Genomic DNA, 19,438 nt, shown 5'->3' with positions numbered 1-19,438 from the left:
GACCGCGAGCGCCGGCCTTGTCGATCAGTCCTCGCCCTCGCCCCGCCCCTTAGCTTGCCACACCCCTCTCAGGCCCCGCCCTTTCTTTTCGCATTGCGGGGCGCTGGAGGTTGGCGCTGTGCCCCCGGCGCCCCACGTGGCGGCCCGTAGGGGCCGGGGGAGGCAAATCAGGAGACGGACCCCCACTAGCCCCCCGACCCCAACCCGGCTGAGTTGCGGTTGCCACTGGGCGAGGGCGGGGGTCGCCAAGCTGAGAGGACTGTGGGGAGGGGTGACGTCAGGGTGAGTGGGAGCCAAGAAAGGAGCGAGTAGGAGAGAGGTGGGGAGGGGGTAGCGGGCGAGAGAGAGAGAAGCCGTGGGTCGGGTCGAATGAGAAGCGAGGGCAGGCAGGAGAGAAGGGGGAGGAAGGAGAGAGAAGTCGCTGCAGAGGACGGCTGACTGCGTTCCCTTCCCGGGGCTGCGGGTCCAAGTGGGGTAGGAAGTGCTGTCTGGGGAAGCTGGAAGGAAAGCGGGCAGGGGGAGGAAAAGAGAGAGCGAAAAGAGGTGGGGTGGGGGCGGTGGTGGAGGAGGAGAGAGGAAAGGAGAAGGGGAGAAAGGAGAGACTGACCGGAGAGAGGAAACTGCCGGAAGGAGAAAGAAGAGGAGAGAGGCAAAATAGAAAGAAGAGAGTTGAAAAGAAGGGTTAGAGGTACATGAAGGGAGGGAGAAAGGAGGAGGTACACGGTGACAACAAGACCTCAGAAGGACAGAGAATCGCGAGTAGGAATGTGGCGAGGAAGCAGCCCAGGGGGTAGCCAGGGAGCAGCCATGGAGGGAACCGGTGGAGAACTGGGGGGACAGGGGAACTGGGGTCTGGAGGATGCCCCAGGCCTCTTGGCCAGGGCCTCCCTGCCCATCATGCCTGCATGGCCATTGCCTCTGGCCTCTTCTGCCCTTACCCTGCTCCTTGGAGCCCTCACTTCCCTTTTCCTCTGGTATTGCTACCGCCTGGGCTCCCAAGACATGCAGGCCCTGGGGGCTGGAAGTCGGGCTGGGGCTGTCGGTGGTAGGCCTGGAGGGTGCTCTGAAGCAGGCAGGCCAAGTCCAGGCCGCTCTGGAGAGTCCGGAGAAGGACCCAGGACGGAAGGCCTAATGAGCCGTCGCCTTCGGGCCTATGCCAGGCGCTACTCTTGGGCAGGGATGGGTAGGGTGAGGCGGGCAGCTCAGGGTGCCCCCAGCCTGGGGGGAGGGCCAGGGGTCCTGGGCATCCAGCGCCCAGGCCTGCTTTTCCTGCCAGACTTGCCCTCTGCCCCCTTCATGCCTCGGGAGGCCCAGAGGCATGATGTGGAGCTCCTGGAGAGCAGCTTCCCAGCTATCCTGAGGGACTTTGGGGCTGTGAGCTGGGACTTCTCAGGGACGACTCCTCCGCCTCGGGGCTGGTCCCCACCCCTGGCCCCTGGGTGCTACCAGCTCCTGCTATACCAAGCAGGCCGCTGCCAACCCAGCAACTGCCGCCGGTGCCCAGGGGCCTATCGGGCACTGAGGGGGCTGCGAAGCTTTATGAGTGCCAACACCTTCGGCAATGCTGGCTTCTCCGTCCTCCTGCCTGGCGCCCGGCTTGATGGCCGCTGTGGGCCCACCAATGCCCGCGTCAGATGTCATCTGGGTAAGTGGATGCTGCTTACAGACCACCTCCTTGCCTCCACGATTTCCCCTCCAGACTCTCTCCTTTGCCATCATAGCTTTCTACACTTTGATTCTGATCATGCCTTTCTTCTCAGAAACCTTCCATGACTCCCTATTGCCTACAGTAGCATTTCCTGAGTTTCAATGATCAGAAAGCCATCTTCACAAGGTTCCCACAGTCATTTACCACCTGTCCTGTTTCTTCATATTGACTCCCCCTCGTTTTATTTATTAGAAGGCATCTGTATAGAACAATGATGATCAGTATTACTTGCCCTAAATAGAAGTTATTCATAAGACAAGTTTAAACTTAAAAAAAAAAAAAGCTTGAAAACTTCTAGCAAAATATTCTAGTCCGAGACTGAAGCCTACATTCTCCTCTTTTAAAAAGGAGCAATGTTGGGAATTCCCCAGCAGTCTAGTGGTTGTAAATGTTGCTAAGTTGTGTCCTACTCTTTTGCGACCTCGTGGACTGTAGCCTGCCAGGCTCTTCTGTCAATGGGGTTTCCCAGGCAAGAATACTGGAGTGAGTTGCCGTTTCCTTCTCCAGGGAATAAAGCCCAGGGGTAAAACTCACGTCTCCTGCATTGGTAGGCAGAAGCTTTACCACTGAGCCACCAGGGACTTTGTATTTTCACTGCTGAGGGCCTGGTTTCGATCCCTGGTCAAGGAACTAAGACCCCACAAGCCATATGGTGCAGTCCAAAATAAAAAAATAAAAAGCAGCAATGTTAGTAGGGGTGTTAAAGTTATGGTAGCATCAAACTGAGATTTTCTTTTCAATGTTTTAAAGGTTGAAAGAAAATGAGAAAAAAAACAATCCCTCATTTTCTGATTGATAAGTTATTTAATGCTATGACCTTGTTTTGCCTACTCCTGTGCTACCAGTTGAATGTGTTCTATACTTTAAAGCACATTGGCTTTGAAGAGCCTGGATCAAATTCAGCTCTTTTCTCTCTTCTCCCACCTGTTCCCTTCTTTCCCTTCCCTTCCACCATGCCCTAAATTATGACGGCCTTCTGGCTGGTCCTGGCAGATGCCACGTGCATGCTCTTAACCTAGGATGTCTTTCCCCCTTTACCACCTCCTGGAAAACTCCTAATTAGCCTTCACAATTCACACTTTCAAATGTCACACCTCCTCCAGGATGTCCTCCTATTCCCCATTACTTGAGTTGGCTCCTCAGTTTTCTGCACCCCACTGTGTGGTACTCGGCAGGACGGAGCCCTTTGCTTTATACTTTTTGGGGAGAGAGGACCTAACACAAGAGAGGGTTCTTGAGTTAAACTGACAGAAGCTCAAGAAGGGAGGCTGGATCCTTTAGAAACCCTTCCCTTTTCTCTGAACCAGAACAGATTGTGCTTTGCACTGTTTCCCATCTCCTAGCATTTCTTCTCATCCACTACTGTACTGTAATTTTACACGGGTCACCTTCTAGAGAGCTAGGGAACACCATTTGTTGTCGTGTTGTCCAGTTGCTAAGTCGTGTCCGACCCTGCGACCCCACGGACTACAGCCTGCCAGGCTCCCGTCTTTCACTATCTCCCAGAGTTTGCTCAGATTCATGTCCACTGAGCCAGTGATGCTATTTAACCATCTCATCCTCTGCTACCCCCTTCTCCTTTTGCCTTTCGGGGTCTTTTCCAGTGAGTCAGCTCTTTGCATCAGGTGGTCATAAAACCATAGAACCTGGCATGTAAAATTCTCAGAGTCTGGTTTTAACTCAAGGGGGTGGGCCTCTTCAGCGGAGGCAGGAACTTGGAGGTCTGCGCCTCTTTCTGCAGGCCTGAAGACTCCCCCTGGCTGTGAGCTGGTGGTCGGAGGCGAGCCCCAGTGCTGGGCTGAGGGGCACTGTCTCCTGGTGGATGACTCCTTCCTACACACAGTGGCTCATAACGGTAATGGGGCTCCCGTTCTGCCAGGAGGGAGAGGGACTGAAGAGTGAACGGGATGAGACTATAGAGGCTACAGAACTGGACCCAGCTGGCTTCCTGTCCTACACCACTATTCCCGTTGCATGACCTTGAACAAGTCACATGATTTCTCCAATCACCTGGAAAACAGGGCAACCCCCTTCTTTGTCAAGTGACTGTAAGGATTAAATAAGCTAATGTAGGTGCACAGCCAAGTGGTTCGTGGCACCAGACCCTCGACCTGACCACCTGGTTTCCTGTCCTCCCTCTGGCACTTACTAGCAGTGTGACCTCAGGCAAGTTACTTAACCTCTTTGTGCCTCAGTTACTTTGTATAAAATGGGAATGCTTATGGTACTATCTCCTAGTTTTGATGATTAAGAGCTAATACACGTAAGGGATTAGAACAGTGACTGGCACTTATTTGCATAGTGTCTGCCTTTCTGAGTATTTGGTAAGGGCTCTGGCCTGTAAGTACTTAATGTCAGCTGCTCTGCTGTCTCCACCCCACGTGCCCTAGGCTCTCCTGAAGATGGGCCTCGAGTGGTCTTCATCGTGGACCTCTGGCATCCCAATGTGGCTGGGGCCGAACGCCAGGCTCTCGACTTTGTCTTCGCACCAGACCCTTGAAGGAAGATGCTCCTTTCAGACATCCGGGCTGGAGAGAGGCTGCACTCAGGGATGGCTTGAGTGGTAGCCAAGACCGCCTCTCCACTGCAGGGGGTGGGGTGGGGCTGAGGGTGGGAACTGGCTGAAATATAGATTTTAAATCCTCTCCTGACTACTTTCTTCCCAGCTGCCAGCCCAGGGAAAGGCTGGGGGCAAAGGTCTGTTATCCAGGTGTCTCCCTAACAAGCCATTTCCCCGGGAGCCAGCACCAGACCCTCAACTCAACTTTATTCCAATAATTTAATAGAAAATTAAAATAATAAATAATATGAAACAAATTGGGAAGATGCTGAGCTGGTGCAGGCCCAGGTCAGCCTAGTATTACGGAAGTAGGGAGTGGGGAGGAGGAGGGAGCAAACAAGCCTGTGCAACGGTGAGGAGGCGGCTCAGAACGCGGTGGGTGTTATTACGGGCTGGCTTGACACTTTGGCGTGTTAAGATGTACTAAAAAAAGAGAAAGGGAATTCTAAATCCTTCTAAACCGGCTGGTGAGGGGAGAGGGCAGGACAAGGATGGGGATGAAGGATGGAACATAGGCCTTCTGAAGGCCTCTGAGGGGAGGGGCTGGAATGTACCGTGTGGTTAGCAATGAGGCGGGAATGGATGGAAAAGGGCCAAAGTGAACTGTACCATGTGATGAAGGGACAGAAGGGAGACCCACGACTTGGCCAGCAAAGCCGGGGTAAAGATCTGGGAAGGGGAGGAGGAAAAGAGAGAGGGACTTGGGTCCCAGTGGCTAGAGGAAAATTCAGGGCAAAATTCAGTCCTTGAAGACAATCTGTTGGCCGTGAGGACGCTCATCGTGGGTGATGTGGCGCCGGACGTGGATCCTGCGGACACGGTGCTCTCGGTTCTCCTCATCCTCCCCTCGGCTGGCCCCACCACCTCCAGCTGCACCCCCTGTGGCCTCCAGGAGGGCTGGGTCTGGGCCTCGGGGAGTCTCGTAGATCAGGATGTTCAAGGTCTCCTCAAAGATCCGGGCTTCTGGGAATTCCACCTGCAAAGGCCAGCAACCCCCAGCTCCCTCTTTCTGGCCTGACTATACAGCCATCCCCTCCCCCAGACTGCTCTTGCATTGGCAGGCCTCCTAGCCTGTGCAGTCGCCTAGCCTCCACAGTCACAGGTTCCTTGAGCCTGGACTGTCCTCTTTGCAATGTCTTTACTCAGCAAAGTCATGCTTATGCTGTGAAGTCCAGCTCTGAAGTCAGGCAGAGTTATTTGCTTTGTCCTTTGTTGCTAGATCTCTTGTATTTTTTTTTTTTTTCATTTGACAAATATTTACTGAGTGACTGCACAGTGCCAGGCATTATTCAAGGCACTGGGGAATATAGCTGTGAATAAGACAGGCAAGCTTCCTGTCTGCAGGAAGTTTACATTCTAGGATGAGGACCCAGACATGTAATAAGATATAAAATGTCAGATGATGATAAATGTTATGGAAAAGTTATAGCAGGAAAAGGGGAGGAATTCTACAACTTTAAAGACAGAGCTCAGAGAAGGCCTCACTGAGGTGACATCTGACCAACAGCCAAAGGAAGGGAGGGAAGGAACCAGACAGAGAACTAGAGAAAGATCAGTCTGAGAACAGCAAGTTTAAGAATTCTGGGGCAGGAGTGTGCTTAGTGTATCTTTAGATCAGCAGCAAGGCCAAGCAATGAGGCAGAGTGAAGAAGAGTAGAAAGGGATGAAGAGGTAGTTAAGGGTTCCCTTTGTGTGACTTGGAGAGAGATAAACAACAAAACTTTAACGAGCTGCATTCTCATTACTGGTTTATCTTCCTGTCTTCCCAACTACAGAGGAAGCTACTTGGAAACTGGGTTATTCATTCATTCATGCATTCAATAAATGTTTCCTAGCTTCTGTAGTGTGATAAAAGCCTGGCTAGTGCTAGAGAGAGAGGGGAAAAAAAGATATAGCTCTGTTCTCAAGAAGCTAACCCCTTGCTGTTGAAGTAAACACCCTCCACAGTCCCATCCCCAGCAGACTACAATCGATGCTGTGTTTAGCTACAAGGGGCTAGGACCAACTTTTCTGGGGTGGTTGTCTTGAAAATTCTTGGGCTAAGTTGTCCCAAAGAAAGTGATGCTTGGCTTAGGTCTTAAAGATTAAGCACAAGTTCACAAGCAGACAGGAATGAGGAAATATAATCCTAAGAGGGAATGGTGTGTGCAAAGGCCGCGAGGTGTGAAATAGCACTGGGTGCTTAGAGACTTCCAAGATCTCCTGTGTATCTGAGGCACACCCTTCTTGTCAAGGTCAGAGGGACCAGGGTGATAAGATCTTCAGGGACAGATGTCATGACACAGGGCTTGTCTTTCACTCAGCATCTCATTTACCTTGGTTTCAAGCCTCTTGCAGTGCTTAGAAAGTCTCTGATGTTGGTTGCCATGGAAATAACTCAAGGCCTACAATCTCAGTGTGCTCCAAATACTTGAAGTTTTAAGAACCTACTCTGGGTCATTAGATCCTTCTGAAAGTCTAATGACAGGTACAGTCCTTCTACACAGAAAAATGCACACACAAAACCCCAAACCACATATTCTTTCAAGATAGCCTTGAAACTCAACTGGCCTACATTAAGAATCCCATTCTAATCCAACACCCTCCTTTCACAGATAGAGAAGCAGAGACCCACAGAAAGTTAAGATGACTTACCCAAGGTTACAGAGCTATGACCCCCAAAACTTGAAACTCCAGCTCCTGACTGCCACTGTTGGAATTCCCAGGCCTGACTGGACGAGTTGCCTCTGTCCAGGGTGCTGATCCTGCCCACCGCCACAGCCCTCCCTGACCAGGCCCCGAATCCCATCTGACCTTGGTCTGCTTCTTTTCCGTGGCATAGACAATGGAGGTGCAGCACACCTCGGCGATTTTGCGGCCCTGCCCGTAGAAAGACCAGCAGCAGATCTCGTCCCCCAGAACATCCTTGAGGAAAAGCAGCCGCCCGTGGAAGCGCAGGGCCAGTTTGTCAAACAGCTCGATGTTCTTAAGTAGGTTGTCATCTGAAGTGCTGAGGACCAGGGGGGCCAGGAGGCCTCAGCACGACAGGCTTCCTTCCCTCTGTTCTGCAACCCACCCCCCTTACCTCAGCTTTAGGGGCCCTGAGACCCAGCACTCTAGTCCTGCCTAGGAGGTTGGTGCCCAGCAGGCCTTGGAAAGGAAGCAGCATTTGTTCAGCAAGTTCTAGCACAGCAGAGGGATCTACCTGTGCAGGTTCCGGAGGCAAGTGGCCTCACCAGACGTTCTCACTCCACCCCCTTTTAACTGAGTGACACTGAGCAAATTACTTCACCTCTTGCTCCCTCAATTGCCTCATCTGTAAAATGGAGATCACAACAATAACTACTTCCAACGACTGTGAGGTTCATGTGAGTAAATATATGTAAAGCGCTTAGAGCCATGCCTCTTACAAAGCAAGCACTTAGGAAATGCTACTCATTATCATCTAATCCTCATTGGGACCCTAGTTTACTGATAAAACTGAAGCTCAAAAAAAAACCAACCCAAAACCTGAAGCTCACAAGTGAAAATGACCTCTCCAAAGTCCCCAGGGGATAAGTGGCAAAGCTGGAATTTGCATCCAGGCAGGATTCTTTCCACACCCTCGGTGTGGCCATAACCCTCCCTGTGGGTTATTCTGGAGCCCAGGGTTCCACCCACTGCACTTCCCCACCTCCGAGGGGGTCACCTGGTGTAGGAGTACTTGTTGTTACTGCGGTTGTGCAGGAGCTTCACCACGGGCTGTTGGGGAAAAGAGGGTCGAGAAGGGTGGGGGTCAGGCTGCCGGGACAGGCGCCCAGCCTCCACCCTACAGGACTCAGGGACCTCACCTTGGAGGTGCTGGCCAGGAGCTGCTGCTCCTCCCGGGGAGATGTCACCATGGGGATGAGGCACAGCGGGGACACGTTCTCCCTTTTTTGCTGGAGAAGAAGCGGAAGGTGATTAACAGCACAACCAAAGGTCACTCGCTCCCCTAAGAACCTTCCAACACTGCTTGTTGATTCTGGGGAAAAAATCCAGACTCCTCAGGGTCCACGTGTGAGCCCTCTGACCTCGGCTCTGCCACTCTCCCCTGCCTGCCGGGCTGAGCCCCACTTGCTCCTTTCTGCATCCAGCTTGTGCCCCCTTTGCTGCTGCCACTTCCAGCAACGGCCAGCACGCAGTTGTCTGCGTGGCTGGCCCCTTCATGCCATTCAGGTATCAATGCAACTAGTGCCCTTAGGAGGATACCAGTCCTCCTCCCTGGGCTCCCTGGCTAATTAGCCCCCTCTACTTCTTCCTTTTCACACTCTCCATTCACTTTCTTCATGGCACTCAGGTCCTCACATTTTCTCATTTTTTGGTATATTTGCTCATAGTCTCTTTCTAGAGAATAAATACCTAGTACACAGTAGATGCTCAATAAATATCTGTTGAATGAATGAACTGGGCTGGGTGGGAGGTTGGAGGGAGAATTAGAGCCAGACACAGAGGTTTCTTTTCTCTTCTCTGCCTTTGAGAATCTTCATGCCAAAACCCCTCTCACCTCCCCCAACCTAAAAACTAGGTGTGCGATTCTAATACAAATTCCAGAATTTTTTTTTTTAGAAACACCTAAGACTTCTACTAAAATTAACATGGAAGAACAATTCTACTATTACTTAGGTCAATTTTTAAAAAGAGTCAAGAAAGAGGAGATTGACCCTCCAGATATTAAAATATCTTACAAAGCCACAATAATGAAAACAGTGTAGGTCTTGTGTGGAAACAAACAAAAACAATGAAATACAATAGAGAACTTGGAAACAGACTGATATATCTATATATATATATAAAATGAAAACTGACATTTACAGAGAGAACATCACAAATCAGTGAGGGCAAGTGTGTATTAGTTATTGCTGTGTAACATTGCTCCAAAACCAAACAGCTTAAATCAACAACAAATACTTATTATCCATTTCTGTGGGTCAGGAATTCAGGAATGGCTTAGCTGAATGCTTTTGGCACGGGGTCTCTCATGAGGTTACAGTCAAGTCAGCTGGGGTTGCAGTAATCTGAGGCTGTCTTCATCTGGAGGATTTGTTTTTCACAAAGCTTATTCATATGGCTGGCAAGTTCCTGCTGGCTATTGGCAGGAAATATTTGATCCCTGTCATTCGGACCTCTGTGATGGGTTACTTGAGTGTCCTCACAATATGGCTGCTGGCTTCTCCAGAGCAAATAATCCAAAAGAGAGCAAAGTAGAGGTCTTTTTTTTTTTTTTAATATTTATTTATCTGGCTGCATTGGTCTTAGTTGCAGCACATGGGATCTTTCATTCTGGCACACAGGCTCAGGAGCTGTGACACTCGGGTTCAGTAATTGCCCTGCAGCATGTGGGATCTTAGTTCCCTGACCAGGGATTGAAACTGTGTTCCCTGCATTCCAAGGTGGATTCTTAACCACTGGGTCACCAGAGAAGTCCCCTCACAGTCTTTTATGATATAGTTTTGTTAGCCCTATTCAACGTGGAAGGGAACACCACAAGGGAATGAATGCTAGGGAATAAGGATCACTGAGGATTGCCTTGGAGGATGACTCCACAATCCATCTTTTGGCCCCCATAGATTCAAATCCCTCCCATATGCAAAACATACTCACCACCTCCTCCTAAGATTGCCCCAAAGTCCCATTCCATTACAGTGCTGATGCACAGAAGTTGGTGATTCTTCTTTACGGCTCTTGGCTCTGACCTGAATCATCCTTCCTTTTCCATGAAAGACAATCCATGCTTGCAGCTCCATAGTTAATTTTTTTTTTAACTTTTTCTTGTATATTGGAGTATAGACAATTAACAATGTTGTGATCATTTCAGTGCAGCTCTATAGTTTCTTTAGCCTGCTTTTTGCCCATACAACTTTTGGAGGTCCAAAGGTTTCTTTTCCTCTTGTGTTGTCTCTGTCCCTTTAAGTCTAAGCTGGCAGTGTTTATGCCAATATAATTCCCTTAAAAACTTAATGGATGTCTTGTGACTCATTGGAAAAGATCCTGATGCTGGGAAAGATTGAAGGCAGGAGGCGAAGGGGACAACAGAGGATGAGAGGACCAGATGGCATCACCAACTTGATGGACATGAGTTTGAGCAAGCTCCTGGAGTTGGTGATGGACAGGGCAGCCTGGTGTGCTGCAGTCCATGGGGTCACAAAGAGTCGGACATGACTGAGTGGCTGAACTGAACTGTGAGTCCGGGGTTCAGTTCATTAGACAAAAACCACACCCACACAACTTTGTGAGATGAGCTCTTCTCTACTTTGAGCTTATGCTGAGACTGCTGCCTGACAATAGCTTTAAGCTTCTTAGAAGAGCTATCATTTGAATGAATGATTCTGAGGCATCTTCTTGGATATTCTGAGGTCTTTTAACAAAGAATTTTACAATCGCATCCTCAGCTTCATCTTTCAGTTCAGTTCAGTTCAGTTGCTCAGTCATGTCTGACTCTTTGCAACCCCAAGAATCGCAGCAGGCCAGGCCTCCCTGTCCATCACCAACTCCCAGAGTTCACTCAAACTGAAATCCATCAAGTTGGTGATGCCATCCAGCCATCTCATCCTCTGTCGTCCCCTTCTCCTCCTGCCCCCAATCCCTCCCAGCATCAGAGTCTTTTCCAATGAGTCAACTCTTCGCATGAGGTGGCCAAAGTACTGGAGTTTCAGCTTTAGCATCATTCCTTCCAAAGAATACCCAGGGCTGATCTCCTTCAGAATGGACTAGTTGGATCTCCTTGCAGTCCAAAGGACTCTCAAGAGTCTTCTCCAACACCACAGTTCAAAAGCATCAATTCTTCGGTGCTCAGCCTTCTTCACAGTCCAACTCTCACATCCATACATGATTACTGGAAAAACCATAGCCTTGACTAGACGGACCTTTGTTGGCAAAGTAATGTCTCTGCTTTTGAATATGCTATCTAGGTTGGTCATAACTTTTCTTCCAAGGAGTAAGCGTCTTTTAATTTCATGGCTACAATCACCATCTGCAGTGATTTTGGAGCCCCCCAAAATAAAGTCTGACACTGTTTCCCCATCTATTTCCCATGAAGTGATGGCTTCATCTTTAGACCATATTATATTGAGAATGCCCTGTATTTTTTCTTTGCCTGGAAGCCATTTGTTAATTTTAACATCAGTTGTTATTTGAAAGGCTGGGAATGTTCAAGAACCACTCCCCACCCCCCGCGCCAAATTACTGGCTCCTTTGTGTTCAATTTCCTTTTGCTTACCCACTCTTCTTTTGTTTTAGTATAAGCAATAAGAAACCTGTGGCACCTAACATTCTGTCTGGAAATTTCTTTGCTAGATCACCCAGTTCATTAGGTATGTTTTCTACTTTCTATTAATATATTACCATCAGAGACAATGTTGCTACTTCTGCCACTACATAACAAGGATCCCCTTTTCCACCACTTTCCAGGAAACACATTCCACACTGCAGCCTCCTCAAAGGTCACCAGACTTCTATGAATACTCTAAAGCTTTTTAGGCTTTTTTTAATACTTTTCTCAAAGTCCTTCCAATTTCTGCCCACTCTGCAGTTCTAAAGCCACTCCCACATTTTAGGTTTTGTTTTGGCAGAATTGCATTCCAGATACCACAATCTGTTATCTGTTACTAGGTAATAAATTAGTACAAACTTAGCGGCTTAAAACAATAAACATTTATTATCTCACAGTTTCTGTGGGTTGGGAACTTGAGCTCAGCTTAGTTAGGTGGTCCTGGCCCAGGGTCTCTCGTAAAGTTTGAGTCCATTGTTGACCAGGGTTGTAGTTATCTAAAAACTTGAATGGGCTTAGAGGATCCAATTCTGGGATAGTTCAACCCTTTGGCTGAGAGTTCATGCTGGCCATGAGCAGGAGGCTTCAATTCCTCACCAAGTGGATGTCTCCCTAGGGCTGCTTGAATATGCTCACAAGGCATCTGGCTTCCCCACAGTGAGTGATCTGAGAGAGGCAGAAGCTGATATGTCTTTTATGACCTAGCTTTAGAAGTCACACACTATCACCTCTGCAATCTCCAACTGGTTACACAGGTCAGCCCTATCCAGTGTGGGAAGGGACTAAACAAGAACCTGAATAAAAGCAATAGGCAAAAAAAATTGCTGGTGGCTCTCTCGGACACTGGCTACCACAGTTTGTGTAGTAGATGGCACTGTCTGCTCCACGGAGGACAAAAAAGTTAAATCCCTTCATAATTCACATTACTACAGTGAATTCCATATACAAAAGATAAAACTATAAAGCTAATAAAAAATACAGAATAAACTTAAGATCCCACAAGGATCTTGTGGGGGAAAAAAAAAAAGAGGAATTTGAATATATTAAACTCAAGAGTCTCCCCAGTTGACAATGAAAAGCATTTTATAAATAATTCCATGTAATGTTGAATGAATTATAATTATTCTACAACACTAATGAAATTATTGATTCTGGTGAGAATTAACAATTGTGCGGTTGATAGATAACTGCCATTCATAAAGTACCTGAATTACTTTATAGTTGGCAACAAAGGAATGGAACTACAATGAAGGATCAAACCATCACCACCTGAATCTGGTGGCCAATTCTGAGCATCAATAATGATGGGTCATACTAACAATACTGTATGTCTTTATATAACACAGTATGAAACATGCAACATTACTTAAAATGTTTTCTAATCAAAATTTTCATATCAAGCCTTTGAATCTACCATCTAGTTTAGAGAAACTCAAGATAGGATGAGGGTTAACAAACCAAATCAGGCAAATCTGGAAAGTAGGTCATTGTCCAGGACAACTGGTGGTCAGTATTATGAGAAAAGAAGAACTGCTTTGGGTTGGAAAAATAACATAATAACCAGATGTAATGCAAGGATCTCGACTGGATTGGTTTAGATGTGAACCAGCTATGACAGACATTTCTGGAACAAATGGAGAAATTTGTACATGCCCTTGATGTCAGATAAAATTTCACTGACATGGAAAGATGGCAATTATTAACAAACAAAAAAAGCAGATTACAAAGCAGTACATACACCATAATCATATTTTGATAAACACACTCACACAGGAAAAGACCTGGAAGAGTATTTGGTGCTTTTATTTTTTTTAATCTGTGTTTTCTAAATTTCTACAATACTTACATATGCTTTAAAAATAATAAATGCTTATGTATAATTTTTTTTTAAATCAACAATTTCTGTTCGACAACAGACGTCACAGATAGACGACATTCTAAGTGAAATGATTGGCAACATCTAAAACTGACTAGAAATTATTACCTGAAACAGACTTTCTCAACTGGGGTTCCTTATTGAATATCAAAACCCAGCAAATAATCTGAGTAACTATTTTCTCAACTCTTCCGAAAATGTCAGATAAATAGTACCATTCTACATGCACAGGAGAAGTTAATTTATTATGTAAAGTATATGCCCTAGAATAATAGGGCTTAATTCTCTCTAGGAACTAAGCTATGTAAGAATCTCCAGCAAAACAACAAGAAAAAGGAAATTCAATAGAAAATTTGGTAAAGAATAAGACTTGGCAACTCACAGAAGGGGAAACCAAAAACGCTAGTGTGAATATATGAAAAGATGCTTAATCTACTTAGTAATTAGAAGCATGCATATTAAAATTAGATCACTCTATACCAATCAGATGGGCAAAATTAGAATGCTGGGTGATGCCATGAGCTGTTGAAGATATGCAGAAATGGGATTCCTTATGCACTGCTCATCAACAAGATAAAATGCTACAGCCATTCGGGAGAGTAATCAGACGATACTTGCTGAAATTCATCTGTATGTGTCCTGTGGCCCAGCAATTCCAATCCCAGCTACAATCATGCGAAACATTGGTCTGGGACCCATGAGGGCACAGGTACAAAGATGCTCATTGTGGCATCGTCTGTGGGGGCAGGAAGCAGGAGGCAATCTAGGTCTCCAACCTCAGAGGAATGTATAAACAAAATATTACGAATGCACATCAGATTCCTGTGCAGCAGTTGGAAGCAAAGAACTAAATGTATGTACAGCAGCATGAACGGAACTTGGAAAAAGTGCTGAATTAAGAAACAGAACACACAATCCATAGCTCAAAGCAATTTATGGAAATTTTAAATGCTTATGTATACAAAGCAACACTTTATAGATTTTCAAGGGTACAAACATAATCCAAGCAAACATATTAAAATGTTAGAACTGGAGGGGTACTTAAGAGGACAAGGGAAGTGGGCAGGGGATCGGGAATGAAGAAAAAATGAAAAGTGAAAAGATCTGCAGAGACTAAAGATGTTTAAGTGCACACTGAGAAGTATGATGAACTCAATACTCTGAACCTGAATCTTAAAAACAAAACTCCAAACCTCCAAACACACACACATATTCTAGCTGAGTGGGTTGGGGATGGAACAGCCTTGAGAAAACTTTGAAAGAAGGCAGCTGGAGCACAGAAGAAAAAGTACTATACTTGAGAGTCAGATAAACTGGGGTTGACTTGGAGCTCTGCTGCTTAAATAGTTCTTTGAGCCTGGATATATCCCCAGCTTCCCTCATGTTTCTTTTTGTCAAACAAACGTACAAGGAGGTAACAGACCCTAACCACAGTGGATATGAGATAACATTAGATACATGTAAAGCTACCAAACAGGAATGCACTTCCAAAGTCATCTAGTTTAATGTTTTTTCAACTGCAAGTGGTGACCCATAATGGCCATGAAATAAATTAATGGGTCGCAAATAGCATCAGAAAGAAAGAAAACATAATATATCAGAGTGTATTTCACTAAAAGTATCATTTTATAGAACTCTTACTTCAGTTACATAAGTGAGTGAAAGTCACTCAGTCATGTTCGACTCTTTGCGACCCCATGGACTATCCATGGGATTATCCAGGCCAGAATACTGGAGTGGGTAGCCTTTCCCTTCTCCAGGGGATCTTCCCAACCCGGGGATTGAATCCAGGTCTCCTGCATTGCAGGTGGATTCTTTACCAGCTGAGCCACCTGGGAAGCCCTCAGTTATATAAAGATGAATATAAAAATGCATTTTTCTCTATGAGATGCAGTCAAAAAACTTGAAAAACAAACACAGCTATTGCCCAAAGGAATTTTATATTTTGGATTTCAAGGACTAATAAGTATTCCCCAAGACAACAAAAAGTTGTTCATAGTTGCCACTTTTTAATATATAAAGGGCATCAAAAAAGAAACTCTTATAAGCTACTAATATTATATCGTAAAAGAAAGAACACTTTTAACATTGTAAAAATAGAACAGAATAAAAGGTTCTGTGAAACTCACTACATCGCACATAGTTTTCTCATTTCCTTATCTTCTGGAACATGAGAACAGAATGCCAGAGGTAGAATTGACTCACTCAAGGTCAGTCAGTCAGCAGTAGGGGAGGTAACATTAACCCATATATCCTGGCTGTCCTTTCCAACCTCTTTTTCTCAGAATTCTAAGAGATCCCCAGAAGAGAAGCCCAGCAGATGGGGCTCTGGAACCCCCAACACTGTTTTATCAGGAGGGGCTGCTTCTACAGTATTTCATTGCTAAAAGAAAGTTACTTAAAGCCATGGAAGTGATGGAATGCTACCTCCCAGGTTAGGACCAGATCATGGAGGTCATTATATTACAATTTAGATTTAGAATTTTTTTTTAACTTAGTGAGACAAGGGCATTACTTGGGATTGCTGAGCAAAGGAGAGAATAAATTGGGATTGTGTTTAAGGATCATTATTGCGGTGGCAGTGTAACAGTTAGACTAGCTGGGTAGAAACAGCAAGATACAGAGAAAGAAGTTATTCAAACAACGCAGCAGTCTTGGCATGAAGTGGTGGTGGGATAGCAGAAATGCAGAGGACCCCCGAAATCGCTGGGGTCACAGCCAGTCAGAGTCAGGCCAGAGGCAACATTCCAGTCACTGCGTCATATTTCCTTTTGTTTTTCTTTAATATCTTAACAGCTAACTGCTTGGGCAGCTCTCCCAGGGACATAGGCATCAGGGTGGGACTCAGGAGGTGGGGAAGGGATGCTCACCTGCAGTGCCAGCTGGCAGTCCTCAATCAGTCCCTGCACCAGGTAGTAGCGGGCTTCGCTCAGCAGCTCCCCCAGTTCTCTGGTGCTCTCAGGCAGTGGCACAGACCCGTCCCGCAGGTAGTTGAGGATTGTACCAAAATGGCGGCCACTCCGGTCAATCAGCACCCAACCTGGTGGGGTGGGGAGAGGCAGGAGAAAAGGATGGCTTTGCTGAAGGCCACAGAACTACTATATTTATGAAAAAAGGATTCCAAAGCCACAAATCTGAATACCAATCTGTCTCAGGCCTCTGCCATATCCAAGAAAATCCCTTTAAAACATCTCCAGTGAGTTCTCCCATGGGCCTTTTATTTATTTATTTTTAAAACACATCCAGCCAGAGAATTAATTCCCTCCCAAGTCTGGTCTACACTGCGAAGGTTTTCATCATGAGAAAGTACCTACAGATAACCTTATCAATAAACCCCTAACCTCTTGTGCTAACTCTGACCACCCTGTTAAGAATGTCTACCGCACCCACCAGTTCACTACTTTATAAACTTCATAGAACTTATTACTATCTGAAATCACATGCTTTGCTCTCGTTCCTGTGTTTGTTTATTCTCCCCCCACCCGCCCCGCCCCCCACCACACACACAGAAAAAAAGCAAAACTCTGAAAGACTTATCTTACCAGATTTGTTTACCAAACTATTTCTATCACTAACTGGCATTTTACAAATACTTATTCAATAAAAAAAATTATTCACCTTCAGGCATATGAAGGCTGAGCGATACCTCCCCAATTTTTATTTGCCGGCTTTCATAATTCTTAACCCCTTCCGAATCACCTCCCCCTCCCCCCATCAAACTTTAAAGTTCCACTTGGGCATATGGGGGACAGAGCTGAATGCAACACTTCCAGAGGGTAAGGTTCACCTGGTGAGGAGAACTGTCCACTCTCCATTCTGGCGTCCCTGGCAAAGCAAAAGCAGCCCCCTCCTTCTACAGTCTGTATAGATAGATTCCTAGAGTGTACAGGGACCTGCGTTAGAGGAACAGAGACAGACAAAATCCTCTAACACTCCGGGATGGTTGTTGGCAGCGCTGAGGAAGAGAGCGGAACAAAAGGCTCGGCAAGTGGAAGAAACTGATGAAAATTGCCTGGAAGGATGCTGTTGCCAGCATGGCAGGTTCCCAAGTCTTTTGAGCTGAGGGGTGAAGGGTGGGTGTGTCGGTGGGACGCAGTAATGAACATTCTCAGCTGACATGTTTAATCACTTACCACTGCGCCCGGCAGAGTAGCTGGAAGGGCGGGGGGTGGCGGGTGGTCCATGAATGTTGGTTACTACTGCTGGGGGTAAAGACCGGGGGAGGAGGGAGATAATGAATGAGAAAGGGGAGATGAGATGGGATGTGGGCGCCGGAGGAGGTGAGAACGAGCTGACTGGACGGTAGGAGCAAAGGGGCTTGAGAAGACTGGACGACGACAGACTAGGGGAAAGGGAGGCGGGATCTTGAGGGATGCAGAAGAGTAAGCAAGGGCAGCCCGCGTACCTCCGGCGTCAGTGAGCACCTCCGCGCGGCCGCTGAACATGGCCTTGAGCCTGGTGTCCTGTCCGGTGAGGGTGCGCAGCGTGGTGTAGTGCAACGAGCCGCCCACGTTCAGCTTCACGTACTTGCTATTCGTGGTCAGTGGCTTGAGACCGTAGGCGGCGGAGCCAGGCTCGAGACCCGAGGGCTTAGCGACCTCCAGGGACGGCGCCTCGGCCGCCGCCGGGCCCGAGGCCTCGGCAGACATGCCTGGTGGGGGCGGCGGGCAGCGACCCTAGTTTCTCTTCGCGCTCCCTGGCCGCTCCAGAGACCGAGACCTGAGCCCTCGGACCGGACCGCTGGCCCGCACGCCCCTACGCCGCCGCTACTCGGCGACACTGGCCTTCTGTCCCATCGCGCCCGTACCTCCCGGAAGCCGGGCGAGCACCTGCGCAGGCGCGTCAAGGCCCCGCCCCCGGCTACGCGTGGCCTGGAGTGAGGAGCATGCGTAGTAGCCTTGGGCTGTTGGGTTAGGCTGTGGCTGAGTGGGGTGCCGCGCTACGTGCCCTCTGGTCGCCACTTTTGGGGTCCCGAAGTAAGAGCCTCTTGCCCACCTGCCTGTTGAGGAAAGCGTCGTCCCTGCCACGTGTTTCTGCTCTCAGAGCGCTTCGTGGGAATAAAGGGAACACTGGCCCAGAGAGGCAGGGGATTGGAAAAAGTTCGCCGCCTCCCAGCCCGCGCGCATTTGACAAGAGAAGAGCTTCGAGCAAAGCGCCATAGAAGCTCTTAAAGGAGATAGAGGGGGTGGCCTCACAGAGGAGGTGGCAGTACTGCTAGAGCAGGCAGGGTGTGAGGAGGTAAGTCGCCATGGAGGGCTTCTCTGAGGAGGTGATACTGAGCTGAAGCTCAGAAGAAGCGGCCATGAGCAGGTGTGAGAGGGGACAGTTCCAGAAAGAGCCACAGGCAAATACAGAGACCCTCAGGAGTGAACTCCCTGGACATAGTTGAGAAGCAGAAAAGGTCAGAGGTGGCTGGAGCAAAGGTCTTAGAATCCTAGCCGATGTCATAAGACTCCCAACCTCTGAGGGGAAAAAGTAAGCTGGAAACATGTTGATAAAGCGTGGTGAGAAGTGTTCTTATGGGACCCCATCTGTGTTCAGTTGATGGGCTGACACCTCAGAGATTTAGCAGTCTACCTGAATGTCTAGCTGGGGGCCTGCTGGAGGGAAAATGAGAAAGTTGAATAGTTCCTGCCCTTCCACCAGTTCACTGGGTGATCCTAGGCAAGTCACTTTTCTCTGGGCTTTATTTGGTTCCTTTTCTGCTTAATGAGGGGTGCAAATTTAAATGCCAGGGAACAGGTAGGAATGTAAAGGAGTGGAGTGGACCAGTTACAAGGTACTAGGGAGTCCTGGGGCTGGTGGTGACCTGCAAAGTCCATGCTTTATGAAAGGACTGCCAATTCTGGTTTTTCAAATGTAGCTGATGAAAAAGAGAAAAAGGTGTGGCTGGGAGCTAGTTTTCACTCTTCCTTCAGAAACCTCAGTATTGCTAGGAAGAGACCTGGCTCTGTTAACTAGGCTATGGTGTTGCCCTGTTGAGCATAAACAATTTTACAGAACCCCAACATCAGACAAAGCCAGTCT

The 19,438-nt window shown here is 47.5% G+C and overlaps 2 protein-coding genes across 2 annotated transcripts; one reads left to right on the top strand and one right to left on the bottom strand.

Moving 5' to 3' along the window:
- Positions 1 to 89: 89 nt before the first annotated feature.
- ASPHD1 (aspartate beta-hydroxylase domain containing 1) lies at positions 90 to 6,156 on the top strand. Its single transcript, XM_040259506.1, has 3 exons — positions 90 to 1,645; positions 3,450 to 3,563; positions 4,099 to 6,156. Exons 1-3 carry the CDS (start codon positions 766 to 768, stop codon positions 4,206 to 4,208), a joined length of 1,104 nt encoding a protein of 367 aa, XP_040115440.1. The 5' UTR covers positions 90 to 765; the 3' UTR covers positions 4,209 to 6,156.
- Positions 4,472 to 18,246, bottom strand: KCTD13 (potassium channel tetramerization domain containing 13). Its single transcript, XM_040259334.1, has 6 exons — positions 17,817 to 18,246; positions 16,282 to 16,451; positions 8,078 to 8,167; positions 7,936 to 7,988; positions 7,062 to 7,257; positions 4,472 to 5,244 (listed from the first exon to the last, which is right to left on the bottom strand). Exons 1-6 carry the CDS (start codon positions 18,058 to 18,060, stop codon positions 5,008 to 5,010), a joined length of 990 nt encoding a protein of 329 aa, XP_040115268.1. The 5' UTR covers positions 18,061 to 18,246; the 3' UTR covers positions 4,472 to 5,007.
- Positions 18,247 to 19,438: the final 1,192 nt, after the last annotated feature.

This window comes from Oryx dammah, unplaced genomic scaffold, assembly GCF_014754425.2.
Source record: "Oryx dammah isolate SB20612 unplaced genomic scaffold, SCBI_Odam_1.1 HiC_scaffold_2, whole genome shotgun sequence".
NCBI classification, from domain to species: Eukaryota; Metazoa; Chordata; class Mammalia; order Artiodactyla; family Bovidae; genus Oryx; species Oryx dammah.
The sequence above is the reverse complement of the archived record's forward strand: the minus strand, read 5'-3'. Positions and strand labels throughout refer to the sequence as shown.

Excerpts from the sequence above, each read along its gene's own strand:
- KCTD13 (XM_040259334.1), bottom strand. The coding sequence starts at position 18,060 with ATGTCTGCCGAGGCCTCGGGCCCGGCGGCGGCCGAGGCGCCGTCCCTG. Across the intron at positions 16,452-17,816 it reads GGTGCTCACTGACGCCGGAG|GTTGGGTGCTGATTGACCGG; the intron begins GTACGCGGGCTG and ends CCACCCCACCAG. Across the intron at positions 5,245-7,061 it reads CGGAAAAGAAGCAGACCAAG|GTGGAATTCCCAGAAGCCCG; the intron begins GTCAGATGGGAT and ends TGGCCTTTGCAG.
- ASPHD1 (XM_040259506.1), top strand. The coding sequence starts at position 766 with ATGTGGCGAGGAAGCAGCCCAGGGGGTAGCCAGGGAGCAGCCATGGAG. Across the intron at positions 1,646-3,449 it reads CCGCGTCAGATGTCATCTGG|GCCTGAAGACTCCCCCTGGC; the intron begins GTAAGTGGATGC and ends CTCTTTCTGCAG. Across the intron at positions 3,564-4,098 it reads ACACACAGTGGCTCATAACG|GCTCTCCTGAAGATGGGCCT; the intron begins GTAATGGGGCTC and ends CACGTGCCCTAG.